Raw genomic sequence first — 22,646 nt, 5'->3', positions numbered from 1 at the left:
CGCCTGAGGACGACCGCTTGTGTTACGATCGAAACGTTCTGATCTATTATTATTTTGTCTACCTATGTGACTTTACTGAAAGAACCAAAGAGTATGTGAACAAGAGGCTGTCAGTAGGGGGCGATGATTGATGTTTCATCTCAGTTATGTAATTTGTTGCTAATGTTTAGAATTCGCCAGCATGCAATGGCCTACTCGTTTTGAATGACACAACAGTATGTTTTACATCCACTGTTAAGCAGACGCTGCATATTTTTTGTTTAAATAGCTTCTTAATCAGATGTTATCTGATGCAGGACATTTCACTGCAGTAATTAAATTTTGTTAAAATGCCTGTCAATTATTCAGAATGAACGCTTGTCTTATTTTGTGTGTACATGCATCATTTCATTTATAAGGGTCAAACATTGAATAAGTTACGTTAGGACAAAGTGTGTGTGTGTGTTTTGGAAGTAACCTGTACAGAGAACTCAGGTGAGACCCGTTCTTGTGATACAGGTCATGAAGCATCTGGAGCAACTCATTGTCTTTGACATAGGAAGCACACTCGGATCATTCATCAGTTACAAGGCATACCGCTTAAAAGTTACACGTATAGGAGGAGGTACATTCTCTACAACACGAATTATAATTTTGTTTTACGTGTTGACGTAGATTTTGTCGAACTAGGACTAGAAATGCTCCTTGCTGATTCACGTCTGGATGTTCACAACCAATGGTTGAAGCAAGCCTGACCGCCTGCCCCGCCCCTCACAACCATTTGCGGCCTTGGGCCAGGAAAGTCATGAAAAAAATTGCACACGAACAACGCCTCCACGCAAGCTCCCGATGCTCCGTCTTGAAGTCTGAAAATGAAACAACTTTTAATTGTATTATGTCTTGAATTGTATAATTGTATTTCTTCATTAAAAGCTTATTCATTGAAAACGATATTTCGTGTGAAATTTCTCTCGTCATTAAGTAGACGATGGCCTTGCCGGGGGTTCGGTTCGATGCGGACTTTCACCTGGTTGGGATCGCCGGATCGAGACAAGGCGACACGGAGCGGCTGACCGTCTGCAGATCGATTCCAACGTAATCGAACGTCTGACCCTGCGCCTCCGTCGTTGGTAACAGGGGGTGCGTGTCTCCCTTGTGGAGTTTCTGGATAATGTTTGGAATTGCCACAATTTTGACCGTGACACCAACATGCAATGACCTGTGCGTTGTGAATGATGCAACGTTATGTTTTACATCTGCCGTTTAGCAGACTGCGCATATTGTGGTGAATGTTACTGGGGTAGCCAGGTGTGCCTGTCGGATTTTAACCTTGAACGTCTGCAATAAATAGAGAATGTGCTACCACATTCTTGGTTCTTTCGATAAAGTCACGTAAATAGAAAATAACAAAAACAAGAAAATTGGAAAATAATAAATTGATGAAAAGATGCCCATTGGTCGACTGAGATGACTGTGCCCCCCACAGTGTACACACAGTGTACACACACACAGTATACACACATACAGTGTACACACACACAGTGTACGTACACACAGTGTGTACACAATAATTTCAGTTTATATATTTTGGTATACCCCTGTGAGCCATTCGGCTCTTGAATCAAGTCCAACCACAACAAACACGAACAAGAAACATCTTAAAGTGACTACTTTGTGTGACTCTGCAAACAGAAAATCCATGAAAAAACAGCAAAATATTCCTGACAAAAGCACCGTACACCAACGCTGTGTGCTAAAAATCCCAGTGGGATGCAATGTCCACGTTGTTGTTGTTGCTGAGTTCAAGGGAGGGAGCAATGGAAAATTAATCTAAATCAACTTAAACTCCAATCCCGCTCTGTGACGTCACTACTCAGCATCACCTCATCGGCGTGAAACGCCAGGGGGAGGTGTCCCTCGCTAGTGACGTCATGTCACCAAGGTATTCACCCCACCCCGTCTACCGCGCCCTTGAGCGTGACGTCACCTCTGCCTGGGTCACTTCCGTTATCTGTTCAAGTACAATCCTTATTTGGGCAAAGCTACGCCCGGTGACTGGCGGCTCATTAACATAATGTGTTCGTGTCGACCGTCGCGAGTTTATTGCGACGGGTTCAGCACCCACGCCACATCCCTCCACGTATGGGCCGGCTCATTAACATAATTTATTTAAATTAAGACCCGCTCATTGCGGGAGGGGAGTGTTCTTGTACCACGCAAGTGACGTCACCTCCTGCTGCTGCGTGACGTCACGAGGTAACAGAAATCTGCCGCTCCGCGCATGAACTGAAATCCGAGGTGAGAAATTCTCATCGCGGTTGTGGTGGTGGTCGTGGTGGTTGTGGTGGTGGTTGTTGTTTACCAAGGTAGAGCCTCGCTCTCTCTCGTAGGGATGTCAGTTGAGTAGCAGCGAGCATGGGAATCGATGTCCAGGTTGGAACTTTACAACGCGGGGCCTAGCCACGCGGGGCCTTGCCTCCTGCCCTCGCCTGATCGCGTTTGCTTCAATTATCTCGCTTAGTTGAGCAATCTTTGTAAGAAAGTAATCTACCAGGCTATGCGTTTATTGTGTGTTGACCGACTCTCTGTGTTGCATTGCATTACATTTCCAAGTTTTACTCAGTTTGTTTGATTAAGTGTGCTTTTGATTTAAAGCTTTCGTGACTGCAGGGATTCATATTCTTGGTTCTTTCGGTAAAGTCACCACGTAGAAGGGAAACAATAAAATAATAAAAATATAAAATAATAAAAATATGAAACAATAAAATTGTCACGACGTTTCGACTGCAAGAAAATGTTCTTGCTGTGGTTTTTCTTGCTGTGGTTTTCACACCTGATGATGATTGTGTTGCAGTCGAAATGTCGTGATAATTGTATTGTTTTATATATTTTTTATTTTATTGTTTCCCTTCTACATGGTGGTGACTTTACCGAAATAATCAAGAATATAAGTGTGCTTTCTCTCTCTCTGCGTGTCCTCGTGTTATTATTATTTACTGCAGTCACCAAAGTTCCAAATCTCTTATTGACACAAGGCCGTAATTATAATATATTATAATAATTATAATATGTTATAATAATTATAATATATATTGGTGGGGGACATATCCCCCCACAATAATCAAATATGGTCAAAATGCCCCCCCAATATATTGCTATAAAAATATATATTTTTTAAATAATAATTGCTATGCTATGTTAATAAAAACAATTTGCTAAACCTTGGCCACAAAATGTGGACTTGTCTTCATATAACAATGCGTAGATTTGTGTTTATATGATTGTGTTGTACTTTATGAATCCCTAATCTCTGCCATTATATACTATGAAACAAGAAAAGTTAAAAAGTAAAAACAGAGCAATGTAATACAATACAATATTATACATGATTGTATCAAATAACAAAAACATTCCATCCCATGTGTTAGTGAAATTTTTCAATATTTTAGGAAATGTCAGGAAATTAGTTTTCAAATTTAGATTTTTTTCTGGGGGGGGGGGACCCCAGACCCCCTGGTAGATTTGTTCCCCCCCAATGTTGACTCCATGGCTACGGCCTTGCATTGACTCGCGGATTTCTCTACACCCCTCCCCTCTCTCTCTCTGCCTCTCTCTCTCTATTTAAGGCCTCAACACAGAGGCGTTGTTTCTCTGTGCGTACAGTGAGGGAAAAAAGTATTTGATCCCCTGCTGATTTTGTACGTTTGCCCACTGACAAGGAAATGATCAGTCTATAATTTTAATGTTAGGTTTATTTGAACAGTGAGAGACAGAATAACAACAAGAAAATCCAGAAAAACGCATGTCAAAAATGTTATAAATTGATTCGCATTTTAATGAGGGAAATAAGTATTTGACCCCCTCTCAATCAGAAAGATTTCTGGCTCCCAGGTGTCTTTTATACAGGTAACGAGCTGAGATTAGGAGCACACTCTTAAAGGGAGTGCTCCTAATCTCAGCTTGTTACCTGTCTAAAAGACACCTGTCCACAGAAGCAATCAATCAGATTCCAAACTCTCCACCATGGCCAAGACCAAAGAGCTCTCCAAGGATGTCAGGGACAAGATTGTAGACCGACACAAGGCTGGAATGGGCTACAAGACCATTGCCAAGCAGCTTGGTGAGAAGGTGACAACAGTTGGTGCGATCATTCGCAAATGGAAGAAACACAAAAAAACTGTCAATCTCCTTCGGCCTGGGGTTCCATGCAAGATCTCACCTCGTGAAGTTGCAATGATCATGAGAACGGTGAAGAATCAGCCCAGAACTACACGGGAGGATCTTGTCAAAGATCTCAAGGCAGCTGGGACCATAGTCACCAAGAAAACAATTGATAACACGCTTCACCGTGAAGGACTGAAATCCTGCAGCACCCGCAAGGTCCCCCTGCTCAAGAAAGCACATATACATGCCCGTCTGAAGTTTGCCAATGAACATCTGAATGATTCAGAGGACAACTGGGTGAAAGTGTTTTGGTCGGATGAGACCAAAATGGAGCTCTTTGGCATCAACTCAACTCGCTGTGTTTGGAGGAGGAGGAATGCTGCCTATGACCCCAAGAACACCATCCCCACCGTCAAACATGGAGGTGGAAACATTATGCTTTGAGGGTGTTTTTCTGCTGAGGGGACAGGACAACTTCACCGCATCAAAGGGACGATGGACGGGGCCATGTACCGTCAAATTTTGGGTGAGAAACTCCTTCCCTCAGCCAGGGCATTGAAAATGGGTCGTGGATGGGTATTCCAGCATGACAATGACCCAAAACACAGGGCCAAGGCAACAAAGGAGTGGCTCGAGAAGAAGTACATTAAGGTCCTGGAGTGGCCTAGCCAGTCTCCAGACCTTAATCCCATAGAAAATCTGTGGAGGGAGCTGAAGGTTCGAGTTTCCAAACGTCAGCCTCGAAACCTTAATGACTTGGAGAAGATCTGCACAGAGGAGTGGGACAAAATCCCTCCTGCGATGTGTGCAAACCTGGTGGCCAACTACAAGAAACGTCTGACCTCTGTTATTGCCAACAAGGGTTTTGCCACCAAGTACTAAATCATGTTTTGCAGAGGGGTCAAATACTTTTTTCCCTCATTAAAATGCAAATCAATTTATAACGTTTTTGACATGCGTTTATCTGGATTTTTTTTGTTATTCTGTCTCTCACTGTTCAAATAAACCTACCATTAAAATTAGACTGATCATTTCTTTGTCAGTGGGCAAACGTACAAAATCAGCAGGGGATCAAATACTTTTTTCCCTCACTGTATGTGTGTATCTCTCTGTGTTTCTCTGTGTTATATCTCTCTCTGTGTGTCTCCGTGTCTGTCTTTTGTCTCTCTTTCAAATTGAGCAACCTTTGGAAGAACGTTATCAACCAGGTGGGGTGTTGACTGTTATGTTGGCCGACTCTGTGTTGTATTGCATTACATTTCTAAGTTTACTAGGTTTGTTTTCTCTTGCATTTGTACCTGATGATGATTGCTTGTGTTGCAATTGAAACGTCGCATGCTATGTGCACACAGCGTTGGTGTACGGTGCTTTTTGTGGAATATTTTGCTGTTTTTCCCTGGATTTTATGTTTGCACAGTCACACATAGTCACTTCAAGATGTTTTCTTGTTCATGTTTTTTGTTTGTTGTGGTTGCACCCAATTCAAGAGCCGAATGGCTCACAGGTCTATACCAAATAAATGAAACTGAAACTATTAATTAATTAAATTTCCCTACGTGACTTTACCGAAAGAACCAAAGAGCATCTTAAGTTTTCATTTCTCTTCACCTGGCTCGCTACTTTGTAACTTTGTTTTGTTTTAAATATTCACAGTTTTTTTTTATTTTGTACCAGGCCACGCCCACGTTGAGCTGCTGTACCGCCCTTGTTTACAGAAGCAACCTGCCCACAACAACAACAATATCAACAAGGTGGGGCTTGTCAACAGCGTGGTGGTGTTCACTCTAGACACGTGGCGGTGTTCACTCTAGACACGTGGTGGTGTTCACTCTAGACACGTGGCGGTGTTCACTCTAGATGCGTGGCGGTGTTCACTCTAGACGCGTAGTGGTGTTCACTCTAGACGCGTGGCGGTGTTCACTCTAGACGCGTGGCGGTGTTCATTCTCTAGATGCGTGGCGGTGTTCACTCTAGACACGTGGTGGTGTTCACTCTAGACACGTAGTGGTGTTCACTCTAGACGCTTAGTGGTGTTCACTCTAGACACGTGGTGGTGTTCACTCTAGACCAGTGGTTCTTAACCTTGTTGGAGGTACCGAACCCCACCAGTTTCATATGCGCATTCACCGAACCCCTCTTTAGTGAAAAATAAAATGTGATTTTTTTCAAATTCAAGACGTAGATATGTTTTTTACTGGTACACAAAATGAGCCGTGCATGAACATTACCTTGTTCAAAGAATAAAACCAACACAATGCATAAACTCACAACAAATTACATACCTGGAAATCAATGTGACTTCTGCTGTTGCCTTTGAGAGATCAGTTCAGATATGCGTGGCTTCACCTTGGCAAGTGCCACTCTCATGTCATTTTCACAGCAAAGTCTGTTCCTTTTCTTCGTTTTTATGTCCAGCATCCTCGAAAAGGATTGCTCACAAAGATATGTTGTAACAAATGGTGTAAAAAAATCCAGGGCTTTCTTAGCAATAACTGGATACTTGTTCATTTGTCGACACCAAAACGTTGAGAGCGTTGTTGTTCTGAAGAGTTGCTGTTGAACCTGGCTCTGCTGAATTTCAATGATTTCGTCGAGGAATTCATCATTGACATCTGCTGTTTCAACAGCAAACGTGAACGGCTGTCTCACCCATGCTGGATATGACTCTCTTGTAGGGAAATATCCGTCGAGAGACTTTGCAAGCTCATCTAAGTGCGTGGCAATTGTTTGCTTCAGTTCCGTGGATACAGAAATATCTCCGATTCCAGACACATCTTCGATCTTACTTGCACAGTCGTCCAGAAGCGGGAAGTTTGCGAAGTTATTGTTCTCTGTTCGTCGTTTCCATAACGGTAGCTTTTTTTAAAAAGCCTTCAGGTGTTCTTCCGCTTCCATGATATTGACTCCACCACCCTGCATCTGCTGATTGAGATGATTGAGAGCTGCGAATATATCAGCCATGTACGCTAAAATGAGAATGAACTCAGGATTTTTGAAGCAATCTGCATGGCAGTGTTGGTGCTCTTGCAAAAACAGGGCTAATTCCACACGCATGGCAAAAACACGATTCAGCACCTGTCCCCGGGATAACCACCGAATATTAGAATGGAGCAGAAGTACCTCAAATTCAGAGCCCATTTCTTTACACAGCTCACTGAAGATGCGGTGCCTCAGAGCACTTTTTCGCACATAGTTCACACATTCCACCACAGTTTTTAATACTTCTGCCATTTTTGGAGGTAAGGTTTTTGTTGCCAACGCATGCCTGTGCAGAATACAATGCGTCACAATGATGTGTGGTGCATCGGCCTTTACTAGCGCACCAAAACCAGACTTTCTTCCCAGCATGACTGGAGCTCCGTCCGTACAAACTGCAGAAACCATATCCCATGAAAGATTGTTGTCTCTGAAGAAGTCATCCACAAGCTTCTTCACATCGGCTGCCTTCGTTGTTGTTGTTGTAAGAGGCTTACAAAATAAAAACTCTTCTTTTATCATGTCGTCTTTCACATAGCGTACAAAAACAGCAAGCTGGCTTAGATCAGAAACGTCTGTGGTTTCGTCGAGTTGAAGGCTGAATTTTTCCGGGCTTGAAATCAGATCCGCGACTACTTGAGCCAAGATGTCTTTACTCATGTCTTCTATTCTGTCACTGACGGTGTCATTTGAAAGGGGAATTTGGGATAATTTACCTTCGGCCGCTGTTCCGAGTATCAGATTCGCCATCTTTAATGCAGCTGGTTTCACAAGTGTTTCACCAATGGTGTGTGGCTTGCCCTGCTTTGCGATCAGGTAAGCAACTTCGTACGATGCTGTCAGGATCGGTTTGTTAACAGGTACAAATCCAAGAGCAGGCAGAGTGGCCCTTTCATCGAATCTGGCTCTCTTCACCCTGAATTCAGCAAGTGTTGTGTTCTTGTATTCCCCGTCTCCATGCAGCTTCAAGAAGTGTTCCTTTAGTTTTGCCGGTGCAAGACTAGAGTTGCTCAACTTGGCGTTGCAAATCATGCAGATAGGACGCTCACTCCCATCACGTTCCGTGATACATGAGAATCCATGTTGTACATATTCGTCCGACCACTTTCTTCTTTTGCCCAACATAGTATGGATAAAATATTAAAGAAATCACACGACGTACGACAACAACAGTCACACGTTGACTACTGAGTACGCACTAAATTCCCCGCAGCGCTGATTGGCCAAGCAGTGTAGCATGATCATCTGCAGCCAGTGATGGCCAAGCGGGCCGTGTGTGTCATCACAAATTTACACAATAATTCAAGTGTGTCCGGACCTCCGTGGCGGGGGCTCTGCCGAACCCCTGAGATCGACTCACCGAACCCCTGGGGTTCGATCGAACCCAGGTTAAGAACCACTGCTCTAGACGCTTGGTGGTGTTCACTCTAGACACTTGGTGGTGTTCACTCTAGACGTTTGGTGGTGTTCACTCTAGACGCGTGGCGGTGTTCACTCTAGACGCGTGGCGGTGTTCACTCTAGACGCTTGGCGGTGTTCATTCTCTACATGTAGAGGGGAAACCGGGGGATCGGGAAGGAAATCCACACGACCACGGGGAGAGAGACACGCAGCCTCGGCTGTGTTGATTGATCCTCAACTACTTGGTGGAGTGAGGAAGCATTACTACTGAGCAGGTGAAGGTGGCCAGGCGTGGGTCTGGACACACCACCACCTGTGAACCATGCCAGTGTGTGACAGTGGTGGAGCCAGTGGGGGGTAGGGTGGCACGTGCTTCCCCAACGATCCGATAGAAATCCCTCATTTTGATAGGATCATTGAGGTTTATTAGTAACGAGCTTCACTACCCAGCTTCGCCCGGGACTTGGATTCTTGTCTTGGATTAACTTCACATTCCCTTCTATTTCACTGAAAAACCCTGGAAAAAATTGATGCTTGCAAGAAAGAAAAAAGCCGAAACAAATAAATTTACCTAAATCGGATGTTTTCACTCAAGGAAATTCAACCCTAACGCACTTCTACGTAAGGTCGATTTTGGCCACTCGGGGAAGGGAATAATGACGTGGCGAGCTGAAAATAGTCACGTTCACTTAGAAATTACAGACAGCGTCAGCCGTGCAAATTTTCACGACGCCAGAGCTCAGCGTTGGAGAGGTTTTTGCTGCTTCGCACAAACAAACAGATGGAATGTTCTGCTTCATATTTTAGATAGCAGTTCTACCCGTTCTTCGCACGGAGGATGTGTGTTGAACTCCGAGAAGCCAATGGCTTCATCGGCCAGGAGCGAAGCGCCAACTAAAATCTCCCGGCACGCTGTTAACAGCTCTAAGCATTGCAGAGCGCTTGACTCAGAGGTGTTGCGGGTTGACGGCAGACACTTCATGGTCATTTCCCCCCCCCCCCCAAAAAAAAAATACAAAATACTTTTTACATTTTTTACATTGTGTACAGTATGGAACATACCCACATGCCAAATTTCAAGTGTGTGGCACGTTGGGAAGTATGCTAAACATTTCGAACAGACACATGTATCCACACATTTCCCTTTCATATATATAGATAAATCAGCATTTTGCGACCCCCACTGCCACCGTGTGGCATATTATTACGTGCCAGGGACTCTATGAGAGTACAACAGTCCGAGTCCATAATTGGCAATAAGTAACGGCAAAGCAGTTATAAGTGGCTCACAGAATTTTGCGCAGTTGCGTATACAGTACACGACTTCCCTGAAGGCAAACACCTTCAGCGAGTGCAATGCCGATCACACGCGTCGAATAAAAAGTAAGGGACAAGTCATTACTTACTAACAACTCCTTACTAACAACTCCTTACTTACTAACAACTCCTTACTAACAACTCCTTACTGACAACTCCTTACTAACAACTCCTCACTAACAACTCCTTACTAACAACTCCTTACTTACTAACAACTCCTTACCAACAACTCCTTACTTACTAACAACTCCTATCATTTTTCATTGCTGGAGGGGTTTCCCCCCTTACCTGAAAATCCTGGCTCCGCCTCTGAGTGTGTGACAGTGTCAAGTTTGTGTTTGCAGTAAAGTCTATTAACTCTATTGAGCACGGAGGTTATATCAAAACAATAGTTTCTTTTTGTTTTCCTCTGCAACTCTTTATAAGAATGGAGTCAGGAAGTTAACACAGCACACACGTGCAGCTGAAGTCGGATCTGTTCATCCCAGCATTCAAGGACATCTGTGCCTGGCTTCACACCTCTAAGTTGCGATTGAACATTAATTTATGCATTTCTTCATAACACAAACAGTATTATTTAAACACCCTTTGCTATGTCAGCTGAATTTAGCTTTCATAAATATTCCTTTTGTTGCCAGACAGCTGAAATTGTGTGCTCGGAGTTTTTGGTGAACATTCATTTTGAAGATACGAGGGCTTCCAGGCATGTTTATAACCATTTGCCCTCTCATTGTGTGCCATAACAGCCCGTGTGATGAATTTGGGACACTTTTCCACTATATCATGATTATATGAATAAGTATAGACGTGTAAGTCACGTGTTACTGTGTATATATGCTTTCCTCTGTGCCTCGATACTGACGTGTAGATGGTGTGGATATTATTTTTTTCTGTCTGCAGCTGACGCTTCTTCTGACGCTTCCTCTGCAGAATTGGTCTGATGGAGCAAATGCACTCAGCGCAGCTCGGTAGGACAAGGCAACAATGCGACCGGTGTGCATACAGCACGGATCGTACTGGAAATTTCACACGGCACAAGAGAACTCACACAGGAGAGAAACCCTTCAAGTGCAGTGTGTGTGGGATGGCGTTTGCACATTCATCTACTCTAGTAGAACACCAGAGAACACACGGGAGAGAAACCCTTCAGGTGCAGTCTGTGTGGGAAGGCGTTTCCACGTTCATCTGCTCTTGTAATACACCAGAGAACACACACGGGAGAGAAACCCTTCAAGTGCAGTGTGTGTGGGAAGGCGTTTGCACAGTCATCTAATCTTGTAGAACACCAGAGAACACACACGGGAGAGAAACCCTTCAAGTGCAGTGTGTGTGGGTATCCGTTTGCACATTCATCTACTCTTGTAATACACCAGAGAACACACACGGGAGAGAAACCCTTCAAGTGCAGTGTGTGTGGGAAGGCGTTTGCACATTCATCTGCTCTTGTAATACACCAGAGAACACACACGGGAGACAAACCCTTCAAGTGCACTGTGTGTGGGACGGCGTTTGCACAGTCTAATCTTGTAGAACACCAGAGAACTCACACAGGAGAGAAACCCTTCAAGTGCAGTGTGTGTGGTGTTGTATACGGCCCTTTTTCCACAATTAATATCCATAAGAATATTTACGGATGCATACACCTAGATTTCTTTTTCCTTTCTTTCGTGACAAACAATATATATATTTTTTTTAATGAATCAAACCAGTAAGCCAGAAACACGAAAAACCAGATGTCGGTCATAAACAGACCATTAAAGAATAAAGAAATAATAAAACTCTCAAGGCGAGGATGTAACAGCTATCGGCGAAAATCTCCAGATGAACAAGAGTTTGATGGGCCCCTTAGGAAAGGTCCCTCCGAGGTCAGAACACCAAGAGAGCAGACACCAGACGCCAACAGGGTAAATCGTATACATATTCTTTTCCTTATTTTCCAGTAAAACAACAACAAAAAAAATTAAAAGGCAACAACAAGAATAAGATAAAAGTAGCGAGCCTAACGCTCACTCCAATTAAGAACAGGCCACCAGACACATCAGTGAATTATTATCCAATAATTAATTCGCTATCAAATGATTTTCACCTTTAATACTTTTACTGTTAAAGCAAAGCTTGGAGACAAAATACCGAGTCACATCAAAGGTTATCGAGAAGGAATGAGGCGAACGGGCAAACTTACGAAAGAGTTTAAACAATATCCCAAGCAACCCCGACCATCTTTGTCTCTCTCACAGCGCGGAGAAGCAGGAATTACACCTTATCACAAGGGGCCATCTGGAAAAGCCAGCCGGGTTTGATGAGGAGACACACCCCACCCCACACACGGCAACCAGACAAACAAGTTTTAAAGAAATTGCAAAATAACATTAATAATAATGTGTTAACCTTAAACGATATTCCATTATAGAACCTTACAGAACCAAGGGATATGGATTCCAACAATCTGGAAACAGACCTCTTAAACTCAGGATGAAAATTATTTTTCTTTTTAATAATTCCATCATAACAATTCGAACCTCGGTAAACCGAGAGGTGTCGGGAGGACGTAGTTACAAACACGAGTCGTGGCGAACATGGAGTCGAAATGATATTTGCAAAGTATAGAGAGATGGGAAGATCCCGGCCACCTTTGTCTTTCCCTGCAGCACGTGATAAAATGCATACGCTCGGAAGAGCATCTTCACTTGGAAATAAATCAAATACTATCAATCACAAGCAGGATCATAACTGTGTATGATAAGATACCAACTGTGATGTGAAATGTTAAACTTAAAAAAAATCTTAACCATTTCTTTGTGCGTCGGAACGTGAACGGAAAAGGGGGGGGGGAACCCGCCCCTCTCTCTGGGTGGAGGGATCAGACAACCAGACGCCACCGAGATGAATCGAGGTGTCTGTTGTCTTGATGTTTATGGCTTGAGGAAAGACCCGAACAGGACCGTGTCATAAATGACACACACACAAACATACACACTGACACACGAACCCCCCCCACCACCGACACACGAACCCCCCCCACCGACATACGATCAGATCAAAGATAGCTCCACCTCGTGAGGGGGAGCCGAGAAGGGGAGAGATTTTTGGCATAAAAAGGAGCCGTTTCAGCATTGAAACCAGCTCATCAGCCCTCGGGGCCAACTCATCAGCCCTCGGGGGCAGCTCAACAGAAGAAGACTCATCTCAACTCAGCTCAACAGAAGAAGACTCATCTCAACTCAGCTCAACAGAAGAAGACTCATCTCAACTCAACTCAGCAGAAGAAAAACTTGACCTGTCGCTCGCGAGCGCAGCGTCAGCTACTACAGCAGCGGAAAGAGCGCGCGCCGGCGTAGCTCATCCAGCAGTGGAGGAAACTGCTGTCAGCGAATCAGCACGGGCGCGTTCGCGCATCTTCAAGGAGAAAGAGCGCGGCCAGCAACGCCAAGCAAGAGCGTGCAGCAGCTCAGCCAGCAGTGGAGAGAAACTGCTATCAGCGAACCAGCACGGGCGCGTTCGCGCGTCTTCAAGGAGAGGAAGCGCGCGCCACCAGCGTGCCATCAGCACCAGCCATCAGCACCAGCGCGCCGCTGCGGGCGTGCTTCTAACGCCGTCTACCAGACGGTCATCTCAGCTACAACAACGCATCTACTCGTTCACCAACGTCCGTCGAGTCCGAACCAACTACTGAAAGAAGAATCAACTGATACGTATGATACACTGCCCCCCACTACACACAAACCAGACGTCTGCTTGACGCAAAGAATCGATTCCGAACATTGGCCTACTCTTTCACCACTCACACCATTCAACACACACACACACGGGTCATTAACAAAGCCTAAAAACCTCAAGCCATTGAACCATCCGTGATTGTGGAAACATCGCAACGACCGAGTGAATAATCCATCGTTTTTAAGAGTGTTCATAATTTTTCTCTGTAATATTGTGCTGGGGCTGTACTTCTAACCGCATAAATTACCAACTGACCCATTAACAAGGATTAATTCTTGGCTCCTCACCACGGAGCGCCGCTCGCGGGGTTGAAGAGCGGGTTCAACCGGTTCCCTGTCAGGGGTCTGGCCACAATCAATTAAAAGATTGGCCCGAGATAAGGATCTCAAAAGGAAACATCGCCACCCATTGAGTCGCGTTGAGAAGTTGATTAGGAATACTTGAGTCGTTCGTTAATATTTGTCTGTCTGCATAATCTTGCCGGTATCCACGAATGAAATAACGAATTCAAACGCATATTTGTGCCTCCAAGAATAATACTGGTTGGAGTGCCCTGTCAACGAGTAGCGTTGCATAATAATCAGTCATCCTATTGTTAACAACGTGACAATAATTGCATTAAGGGCCGCGCATGATCAGTGACCGAATGCTGTTTTGTGTGACAATTCAAGTAACGAAGCATTGTGGCCATCGAGTGGTGTTGATAAGGCAATTAGAAGTATTACAGTCGAACGCTTTAAATTCATAATCGTTATGAATCAATGAACGAACATCAACGTGGTACTGTGCTGACGATTTCAAGCATAATAACTTCGCATATCAGAATGTATTAAGGATTGGATACGAATCAAAGACCAAGTGCCGTGTTGTGTAACAATTCAAGCATACGAGTTTGCATATTATAAAGTTAAGGTTTGATAGAATAGTTCGCATGTTTTTAATCTCTCTCTCAACAACCGATCGATTGCGTTACGCGTCGGGAATTAACCACAGGTGCCGCTATCGAGGTGAAACAACGCAATCGTGATGGTATCGTGTTAACGCTGTGTTGAAATTCCAAATCCCGAGATTGAGTTTTTCATATATAAGTTAGCTAGAAATAAAATTGATTAAAGCAGAAGGTTTGTGTGTGATTCTTCCTGAAATTCTGCATAATATTGTTCTGCGTATGAGATCTGAATCCTGGGGACCTATCATAAGCACACTATCACCACATGATCCATAACACACATAATCCGTAATGTTCAATCGAGAGTAATCGTATCCTTATCGATAATACGGAATTGAAGAGCAGAGTCGAATCGTCTCTCTCTCATTCACGCTCACAACGCCTGCGTCACTGCATACGATTAATTGCGTTATTCCAATTCATAACACAATCCTCGTCACCGAGGCTCGACCTGATAATCCATAACGACCTGCATTATCATAACCACGCCCACTCGCATAAATTAATACGATTATCTCTCGAATCAGCATAATTTATGCACATAATTACACTAATTAACATAATTTCGGATAAATTATGCAAATCTCAAATTTCATTTAATTTTCATTATTTTCATCAATTTTCATAACACCTATATATACAACAGTGGGAAGGCATTTGCAGATTCATCAAATCTTCAAGTACACCAGAGAACACACACGGGAGAGAAACCCTTCAGGTGCACTCCGTGCGGGATAACGTTTGCACAGCAACCACATCTTCAAGTACACCAGAGAACACAGAAGCATCAGAAGATCCACAAGGAGTGGAGTCTGAAATCGGCTTGTGAAAGTCAAAGTGCCACCATGAGCCCATCCCTCATGAAACATGAACCGGAAGAAAATCCCAGCTTGGACACTTTTAAAGTTATCGAGGTGAAATATGAAGAGGTAATGGTGAAGAGGGAAGAAGTGATGGTGAAGAGGGAAGAAGTGATGGTGAAATGTGAAGATGAAGATTCAACTCCAAAATGGGACCTTCACATTGATGGAGGTAACGTGAAGCAAGAGGAGAATTCTGACTGTGAGGCAGAGCGAGGCAACTCCCAGCAGTTTGTGGAAGTGGAGGTGTGGGTGGACTTCCTCCGAGACAATACAAAGTCAAGTGGAGACCCGGTAGATGTGTAAGCCAGAGACGATGTCGCTACAATAGATGCACCTTTGTCACAGGCCTTTAATGACAAGAATATGAAGTTGAACACTCATTTCCTAGGTTCAACCTGCAGAGTAAGAGCGGCCAGTCTTTGTGGACCTGTGGGTTGGGTCAATCTCTCACCAGGAGCGAGAGACAATAAGCTCCCAAGCATTCACGATGTTCTCATGATAATTGCGTTTACGCTTTGCTCGCTTAATCGCCTCGGCAACTCGGAGTTTTGTATCTCGTCTGAGACGCTCGAAGAGCATCCCCAAGTAGCAGCTGCCCCTGTGTGGCACGGAGTGGTGGCCCTGCACCGGCCTGCATGTGGGCAAGAGACTGTCAGTAGGGGGCGATGATTGATGCGTCATCTCAGTTGTGTAGTTTGTAGGCAATCTTGATTTCGAAGCTTTCGTGACTGCAGGAATCCACACTCTTGAGTTATTTCGGTAAAGTCACCACGTGGGTAGAAACATAACAGATCACGGCGTTTAGATCACAACACAAGCAATCGTCATCAGGTGGGACAACCACAGCAAGAGAAATTGCTGAAGTAGTAGGCGCCTACTCCAGCAGTTTCTTCTTCTTGCTGCTGTGCTTGTCCCACCTGATGACGATTGCTTGTGTTGCCATCGAAGTGCCGTGATCTATTATTTGTAGCGTAATGTTTAGAATTTGCTACATTTTGACCCAGACCCCAGCATGCAACGGCCTACTCGTTTTGAATGATGCAACAATAGTACGTTGTACATACACTGTTAAGCAGACGGTGCGTATTTGTAAAATAACTTCTTGTTAATACGATGTAACGTGATGCAGTCAATATCGCTGCAGTAATCAATGTTAATATGCCCGTCAATAATTTAGAATGAATACTTGTCTGATTGTGCGCGTACATGTAACATTTTGTCTGAGGGTCACACATTGATTAAGTGATGTTAGGACAAAGTGTGTGTGTGTTTTGGAAGTAACCTGTACAGAGAACTCAGGTGAGACCCGTTGTTCTTGTGATACAGGTCAAAGGGTACTTTTGTGTTTCACGAAGCGTCTGCCTCTGGAGCAACTCATTGTCTTTGAAATAGGGAGCACACTCGGATCATTCATCAGTTACAAGGCATACCACTTGAAAGTTAAACGTATAGGAGGAGATACATTCTCTACAACACGAATTGTAGTTTTGTCTTACGTGTTGACGTAGATTTTGTCTAACTAGGACTAGAAATGCTCCTTGCTGATTCACGTCTGGATGTTCGTAACCATCGGTTGAAGCAAACCCCACTGCTGCTGTTGAGACGCTGTGCACCAATAATGGCCCAACACATTGACGGCCTTCAGGCCAGGAAAGTCACAACATTTGCACACGAAGGACGCATTCACGCAAGTACCCCATGCTCCGTTTTGAAGTTTTAAAATGAAACATCTTTGAATTGTGTTGTGTTTTGAGTTAGATGATTTTATTTCTTCATTAAAAGCTTGTATCAATTTACATCTGGAAGACTTCATTGAAAAGGACATTTCGTGTGAATTTTCTCTCGTCATTAAGTAGATGGCCTTGCCGGGGGTTCGGTTTAATGCGGACACAAACAGTGTACACACACACAGTGTACACACACACAGTGTACATACACAGTGTTAACACACTACACACACACACACACAGTGTATACACAGTGTACACACACACACACAATGTACACACACACAGTTTACACATACAGTGTACACACACAGTGTACACACACAATGTACACATACAGTGTACACACAGTGTACACACACACAGTGTACACACTGTACATACACAGTGTTCACACACTACACACACACAGTGTATACAGTGTACACACACAATGTACACACACACAGTGTACACATACACAGTGTAGACACACACAGTGTACACACAGTTTACACACACAATGTACACACGTAGTGTACACACACAGTGACGAGTGTCGCTGTCTTCCTGCTGTCTCCACAGCTGCCGTGACGAGTGTCGCTGTCTTCCTGCTGTCTCACAGCTGCCGTGACGAGTGTCGCTGTCTTTCTGCTGTCTCACAGCTGCCGTGACGAGTGTCGCTGTCTTCCTGCTGTCTCACAGCTGCGGTGACGAGTGTCGCTGTCTTCCTGCTGTCTCCACAGCTACCGTGACGAGTGTCACTGTCTTCCTGCTGTCTCACAGCTGCCGTGACGAGTGTCGCTGTCTTCATGCTGTCTCTACAGCTGCCGTGACGAGTGTCGCTGCCTTCCTGCTGTCTCTACAGCTGCGGTGACGAGTGTCGCTGTCTTCCTGCTGTCTCCACAGCTGCCGTGACGAGTGTCGCTGTCTTCCTGCTGTCTCTACAGCTGCCGTGACGAGTGTCGCTGTCTTCCTGCTGTTTCCGCAGCTGCCGTGACGAGTGTCGCAGTCTTCCTGCCGTCTCACAGCTGCCGTGACGAGTGTCGCTGTCTTCCTGCTGTCTCACAGCTGCCGTGACGAGTGTCGCTGTCTTCCTGCTGTCTCTACAGCTGCCGTGACGAGTGTCGCTGTCTTCCTGCTGTCTCCACAGCTGCCGTGACGAGTGTCGCTGTTTTCCTGCTGTCTCCACAGCTGCCGTGACGAGTGTCGCTGTCTTCCTGCTGTCTCACAGCTGCCGTGATGAGTGCCGGTGACTCCAGGTTGTCTCTGGCCGCTGCCGTGATGAGTGCCGGTGACTCCAGGTTGTCTCTGGCCGCTGCTGGAGCTCACAGGAACATTCTGGTGAGTCGCTTTTAGGGGGGCTCACCGGTGCTCTGTGTACTACTATACACTGTACACTACTATACACTGTACGCTATACTATACACTGTACAGTTTAACACGTAGGCTTTCGCGACCAATATTATTCATAATAAAGTTTTTTGGGTTAGATCACGTTTATTTATAAATTTGTCGTAACCCTCCACCACCCGACACGGCCAATCAGCAAAAAAAGTGTCACGTTGACAAAAGACAAATAATTCACTACTTCAGCCCACCGGTGTGTTGAAGAGTTAATCCATATTTACAGTTTGAGTACGACGTTTCGCTGGTAAATACATCCAGCATCATCAAGCAATTCGCCAGAATGGTAAAGCCCTCGCTTGCTCCCGGTTTTTTATATAGTGTGGCCTGGAAGCGTATTATTAAATAATACACATTACATTTAAATAATTACTAATCTACAACTCATTACTAATCATAAACAATGACTGATTACTAATCGATTATATAATTACAATACCCCCCCCTCCGCCTCTAATCGCTGCACCTGATATGAGTTAAGTGATGACGTCACCCTGCTGCTCTATATAAAAACCGGGAGCAAGCGAGGGCTTTACCATTCTGGCGAATTGCTTGATGATGCTGGATGTATTTACCAGCGAAACGTCGTACTCAAACTGTAAATGTGGATTAACTCTTCAACACACCGGTGGGCTGAAGTAGTGAATTATTTGTCTTTTGTCAACGTGACACTTTTTTTGCTGATTGGCCGTGTCGGGTGGTGGAGGGTTACGACACATTTATAAATAAATGCGATCTAACCCAAAAACCTTTATTATGAATACACTGTACACTATACACTGCACACTATACACTGTACACTATACTATACACTGTACACTATACTATACACTGTACGCTATACTATACACTACTATACACTGTACACTATACACTGTACACTATACTATACACAACTATACACTACATTACTATACACTTCACAACTATACACTGTACACTATACACAACTATACACTACATTACTATACACTACACAACTATACACTGTACACTATACACAACTATACACTACAATTACTATACACTACACTACTATGCACTACATTACTATACACTACACTATACCCTACACTACTATAAACTACAGTACTATACGCTACTATACACAATGCACTACTATACACTACAATGTAATATACACTACTATACACTACAATCGGTCCTGGGCCTCCCCTAGGTTGACTCAAAAGAGTAGCTGGTGTAGCGGTGTGTCGTAGTAAACAAAGCCACTGGGGAGACAAAGGCGGTTCGGCGTGGTGCTGGCCACCCACCCCCTCATGTGCCACAGTGCCGGCAGCCTTGATAGGTGCTTCTCTTCGCTAACAGCACTTGCCCCTATAGCCTGCCGAGGCTACACGGGGGACCTTTGTGTCTGTGTGAGTGATGACATGTGGCTCCGTGATGCCTCTGTCCGCTGGGACGCAGCTGAAGCCGGTGCCTGCAATGCTTCGTCTGCTGCAGTCGGTCGGTGTCGAGGGCGACACATTCACGTGGGAGCAGGTGGGTCCCATCACGGCCACCAACACCATCATCATCTGCGTGGCTAGGAGATGTTGACTACCTCGCCTGGTGTACAGGAGGTCGTGGGACCCACCATCATCATTATCAGGGTGGCTAGGAGATGTTGACTACCTCGTCTGGTGTACAGGAGGTCGTGGATTCTATCGCGACCCAGACACCTGCTGTATAATTTGGATTTGCAGGATTATCACAGATGGCTACGTGCGGTGCGAAAGAAGTTCAACATAGTACAGACGTTACACTCACCCACCCACTCACCCAACCACTCGTCCACCCACTCATTCATTGACCTACTCAGCCACCCACTCACCCAACCACTCACCCACTCCATTTACCCACACACTAACACTCACTCATCCAACCACTCACTCATCCACTCACTCACCCAACCACTCACTCTACTCACCCTCTAACCCATCCACTCACCCTCTAACCCATCCACTCACTGACTAGTCCATCTCTTCCGCCCATGCCACTAAATCACTGATCCACCCACTCACTCACTGATTCTCTCACTGATCCACACACCCACTCACTCACCTACTCACTCACCTACCCACCCACTCACCCACTCAATCACTCAACCACCCACTCACTCACCTACCCACCCACTCACCCACTCAATCACTCAACCACCCACTCACTAACTCATCCACTCACTCACCCACTCACTCACCCACCCACCTACTCACCCACTCAGTCACCCACTCGTGTGTGTGCATGCATGCGTGTGTGTGTGCATGTGTGTGTGTACGTCCCACGTAGGCGTACCACTACGTGGGACAATACATCAAGCGGAGACAACTTTACGATGTAGAGAGGCCGTACCTGGTGAGGTGTGGCGGGGACCCCCTGGGGGAGGTGTTTGGTGTGGAGGGATTCTCACTCAGAGATCCCAGGTGAGGGAGATAGAAAGAGGGTGGAGAGAGATTTGGTGGGTGGGTGAGTGAGTGTGGGTGAGCGGATGAGTTATTTAGTGAGTGAGTGGGAGGGAGGGCGAGTGGGGGAGTGAATTATTGAGTGGGTGGGTGAGCTGTTTAGTGAGTGGGTGAGTGATTGAGTGGGTGAATATTCTTTGGTTCTTTCACTAAAGTCACGTAGATAGAAAAATTATAATTTAAAAAGTGAAATAAAAAGAAACAAACGAGAGAGAGGGGTGGAGAGAGAGAGAGAGGGGCGGTAGATAGAGCCTGCATCCAAACCCAGCCTGGATCTCCCTGTCTCTCTCTTCCAGACACTCGGTGGTAGCGCTGTTCGTGAAGTCATTCTCCATAGTGACGGCCGACAGCAGGCGAGGTGAAGTTCCCCTCCCTCCTCCTCCTCACTCCCTCCTTCTCACTCCCTCCCCGGGTTCATAGCGCGATGTAGCGCTAACTACAATACCGCTACCCATATACAGTCATACACTCACTCACACACTCACACACACTCACACATTCACTCACATACACACACTCACACATTCACTCACTCACACTCACATATTCACTCACTCACACACTCACACACACTCACACACACTCACACACTCACTCACACACACACTCACTCACACACTCACACACACTCACACACTCACACACACTCACACATTCATTCACTCACACACTCACACACACACACACTCACACACTCACACACACTCACACATTCACTCACTCACATAATCTCTTCTTTTTCTTCCCCTTCAGCCGGTGTCAACGTCACCACCACCTCCACCACTTCCTCTCCATCTTGCGCTCCAGCCGGTGGTGTTGGTGTGGGTGGTGGTGGTGGTGTGGGTGGTGGTGGTGGTGGTGGTGATGGTGGTGGTGTGGGTGGTGGTGTTGGTGTGGGTGGTGGTGTGGCTGGTGGTGGTTGTGATGGTGGTGGTGTAGGTGGTGGTGTGGGTGGTGGTGGTGATAGTGGTGGTGTAGGTGGTGGTGTTGGTGTGGGTGGTGGTGGTGTTGGTGTGGGTGGTGCTGGTGGTGTGGGTGGTGGTGGTGTGGTTGGTGGTGTTGGTGTGGGTGGTGGTGCTGGTGGTGTGGGTGATGGTGGTGTTGGTGTGGGTGGTGTGGGTGGTGCTGATGGTGTTGTCGTAGGTGAGTGCGTGGTGTGCCGGAGTGAGCCGCATAGCTGCACGTTAGTTCACGGCGACAGCGGCCACCTTGCCACGTGCCGCCGCTGCGCCTTGGAGCTGCAGCAGCGTGGCATGGCCTGCCCACTCTGCCGCAGGGAGATCCACTCTGTGGTGCACACGTTCCTGTCCTGACACGACACACACACACAGACAGACACACAACAACAACAACCGCCATTCGCCACTAAGTGGCGGTGACGTCACCACGACGCTTGTGCCAAGCTATGTGCACCCTGAGGCCACGTGAAGTGTCGAACGCCCGCTGGCAGGAGGTCACGGGGCAGACCCAGGTGCCAGGGGTCGACTGACTGAGATCACTGGCTGATGCACCACCTGTGCCCCCTACTGTGCCAACCTGCTGTGCTTTAGCCACCCGGCGCTCCGCTCGTTGTTCTGAGCGTCGCTCCTCCGCCCTCCGTTGTTGTTGGAGGGCAACTACCTCCAACTGCCCAGTAGCATCCTTCACGAGCCTCCACAGAAGCCGATCTTGACACCGCTGTTACCAGTCATCGGCAAGTCCACTC

General features: G+C 45.7%; 1 protein-coding gene across 1 annotated transcript; it reads left to right on the top strand.

Annotated features, from left to right (window-relative positions):
* Positions 1–2,220: 2,220 nt before the first annotated feature.
* LOC142915383 (E3 ubiquitin-protein ligase Mdm2-like) lies at positions 2,221–20,906 on the top strand. The gene is made up of 6 exons (XM_076061215.1): positions 2,221–2,277; positions 5,818–5,894; positions 10,768–10,830; positions 18,307–18,416; positions 19,908–19,982; positions 20,769–20,906. The coding sequence occupies exons 4-6, from the start codon at positions 18,315–18,317 to the stop codon at positions 20,904–20,906; spliced, it is 315 nt and encodes a 104-aa protein (XP_075917330.1). The 5' UTR covers positions 2,221–2,277; positions 5,818–5,894; positions 10,768–10,830; positions 18,307–18,314.
* Positions 20,907–22,646: the final 1,740 nt, after the last annotated feature.

The sequence above is a fragment of the Petromyzon marinus genome, unplaced genomic scaffold (assembly GCF_048934315.1).
Source record: "Petromyzon marinus isolate PM22_M1 ecotype Great Lakes invasive population unplaced genomic scaffold, UKy_Petmar_22M1.pri1.0 PM_G_Scaffold_30, whole genome shotgun sequence".
Lineage (NCBI taxonomy): Eukaryota > Metazoa > Chordata > Hyperoartia > Petromyzontiformes > Petromyzontidae > Petromyzon > Petromyzon marinus.
This window is presented reverse-complemented; position numbering and strand designations above follow the sequence as displayed.

Coding starts and splice junctions, on each gene's coding strand:
- LOC142915383 (XM_076061215.1), top strand. CDS start 18,315: ATGAGTGCCGGTGACTCCAGGTTGTCTCTGGCCGCTGCCGTGATGAGT. Junction 18,417..19,907: donor GAGCTCACAGGAACATTCTG/GTGAGTCGCTTT, acceptor GCTGGGACGCAG/CTGAAGCCGGTGCCTGCAAT. Junction 19,983..20,768: donor ACACATTCACGTGGGAGCAG/GTGGGTCCCATC, acceptor CGTCCCACGTAG/GCGTACCACTACGTGGGACA.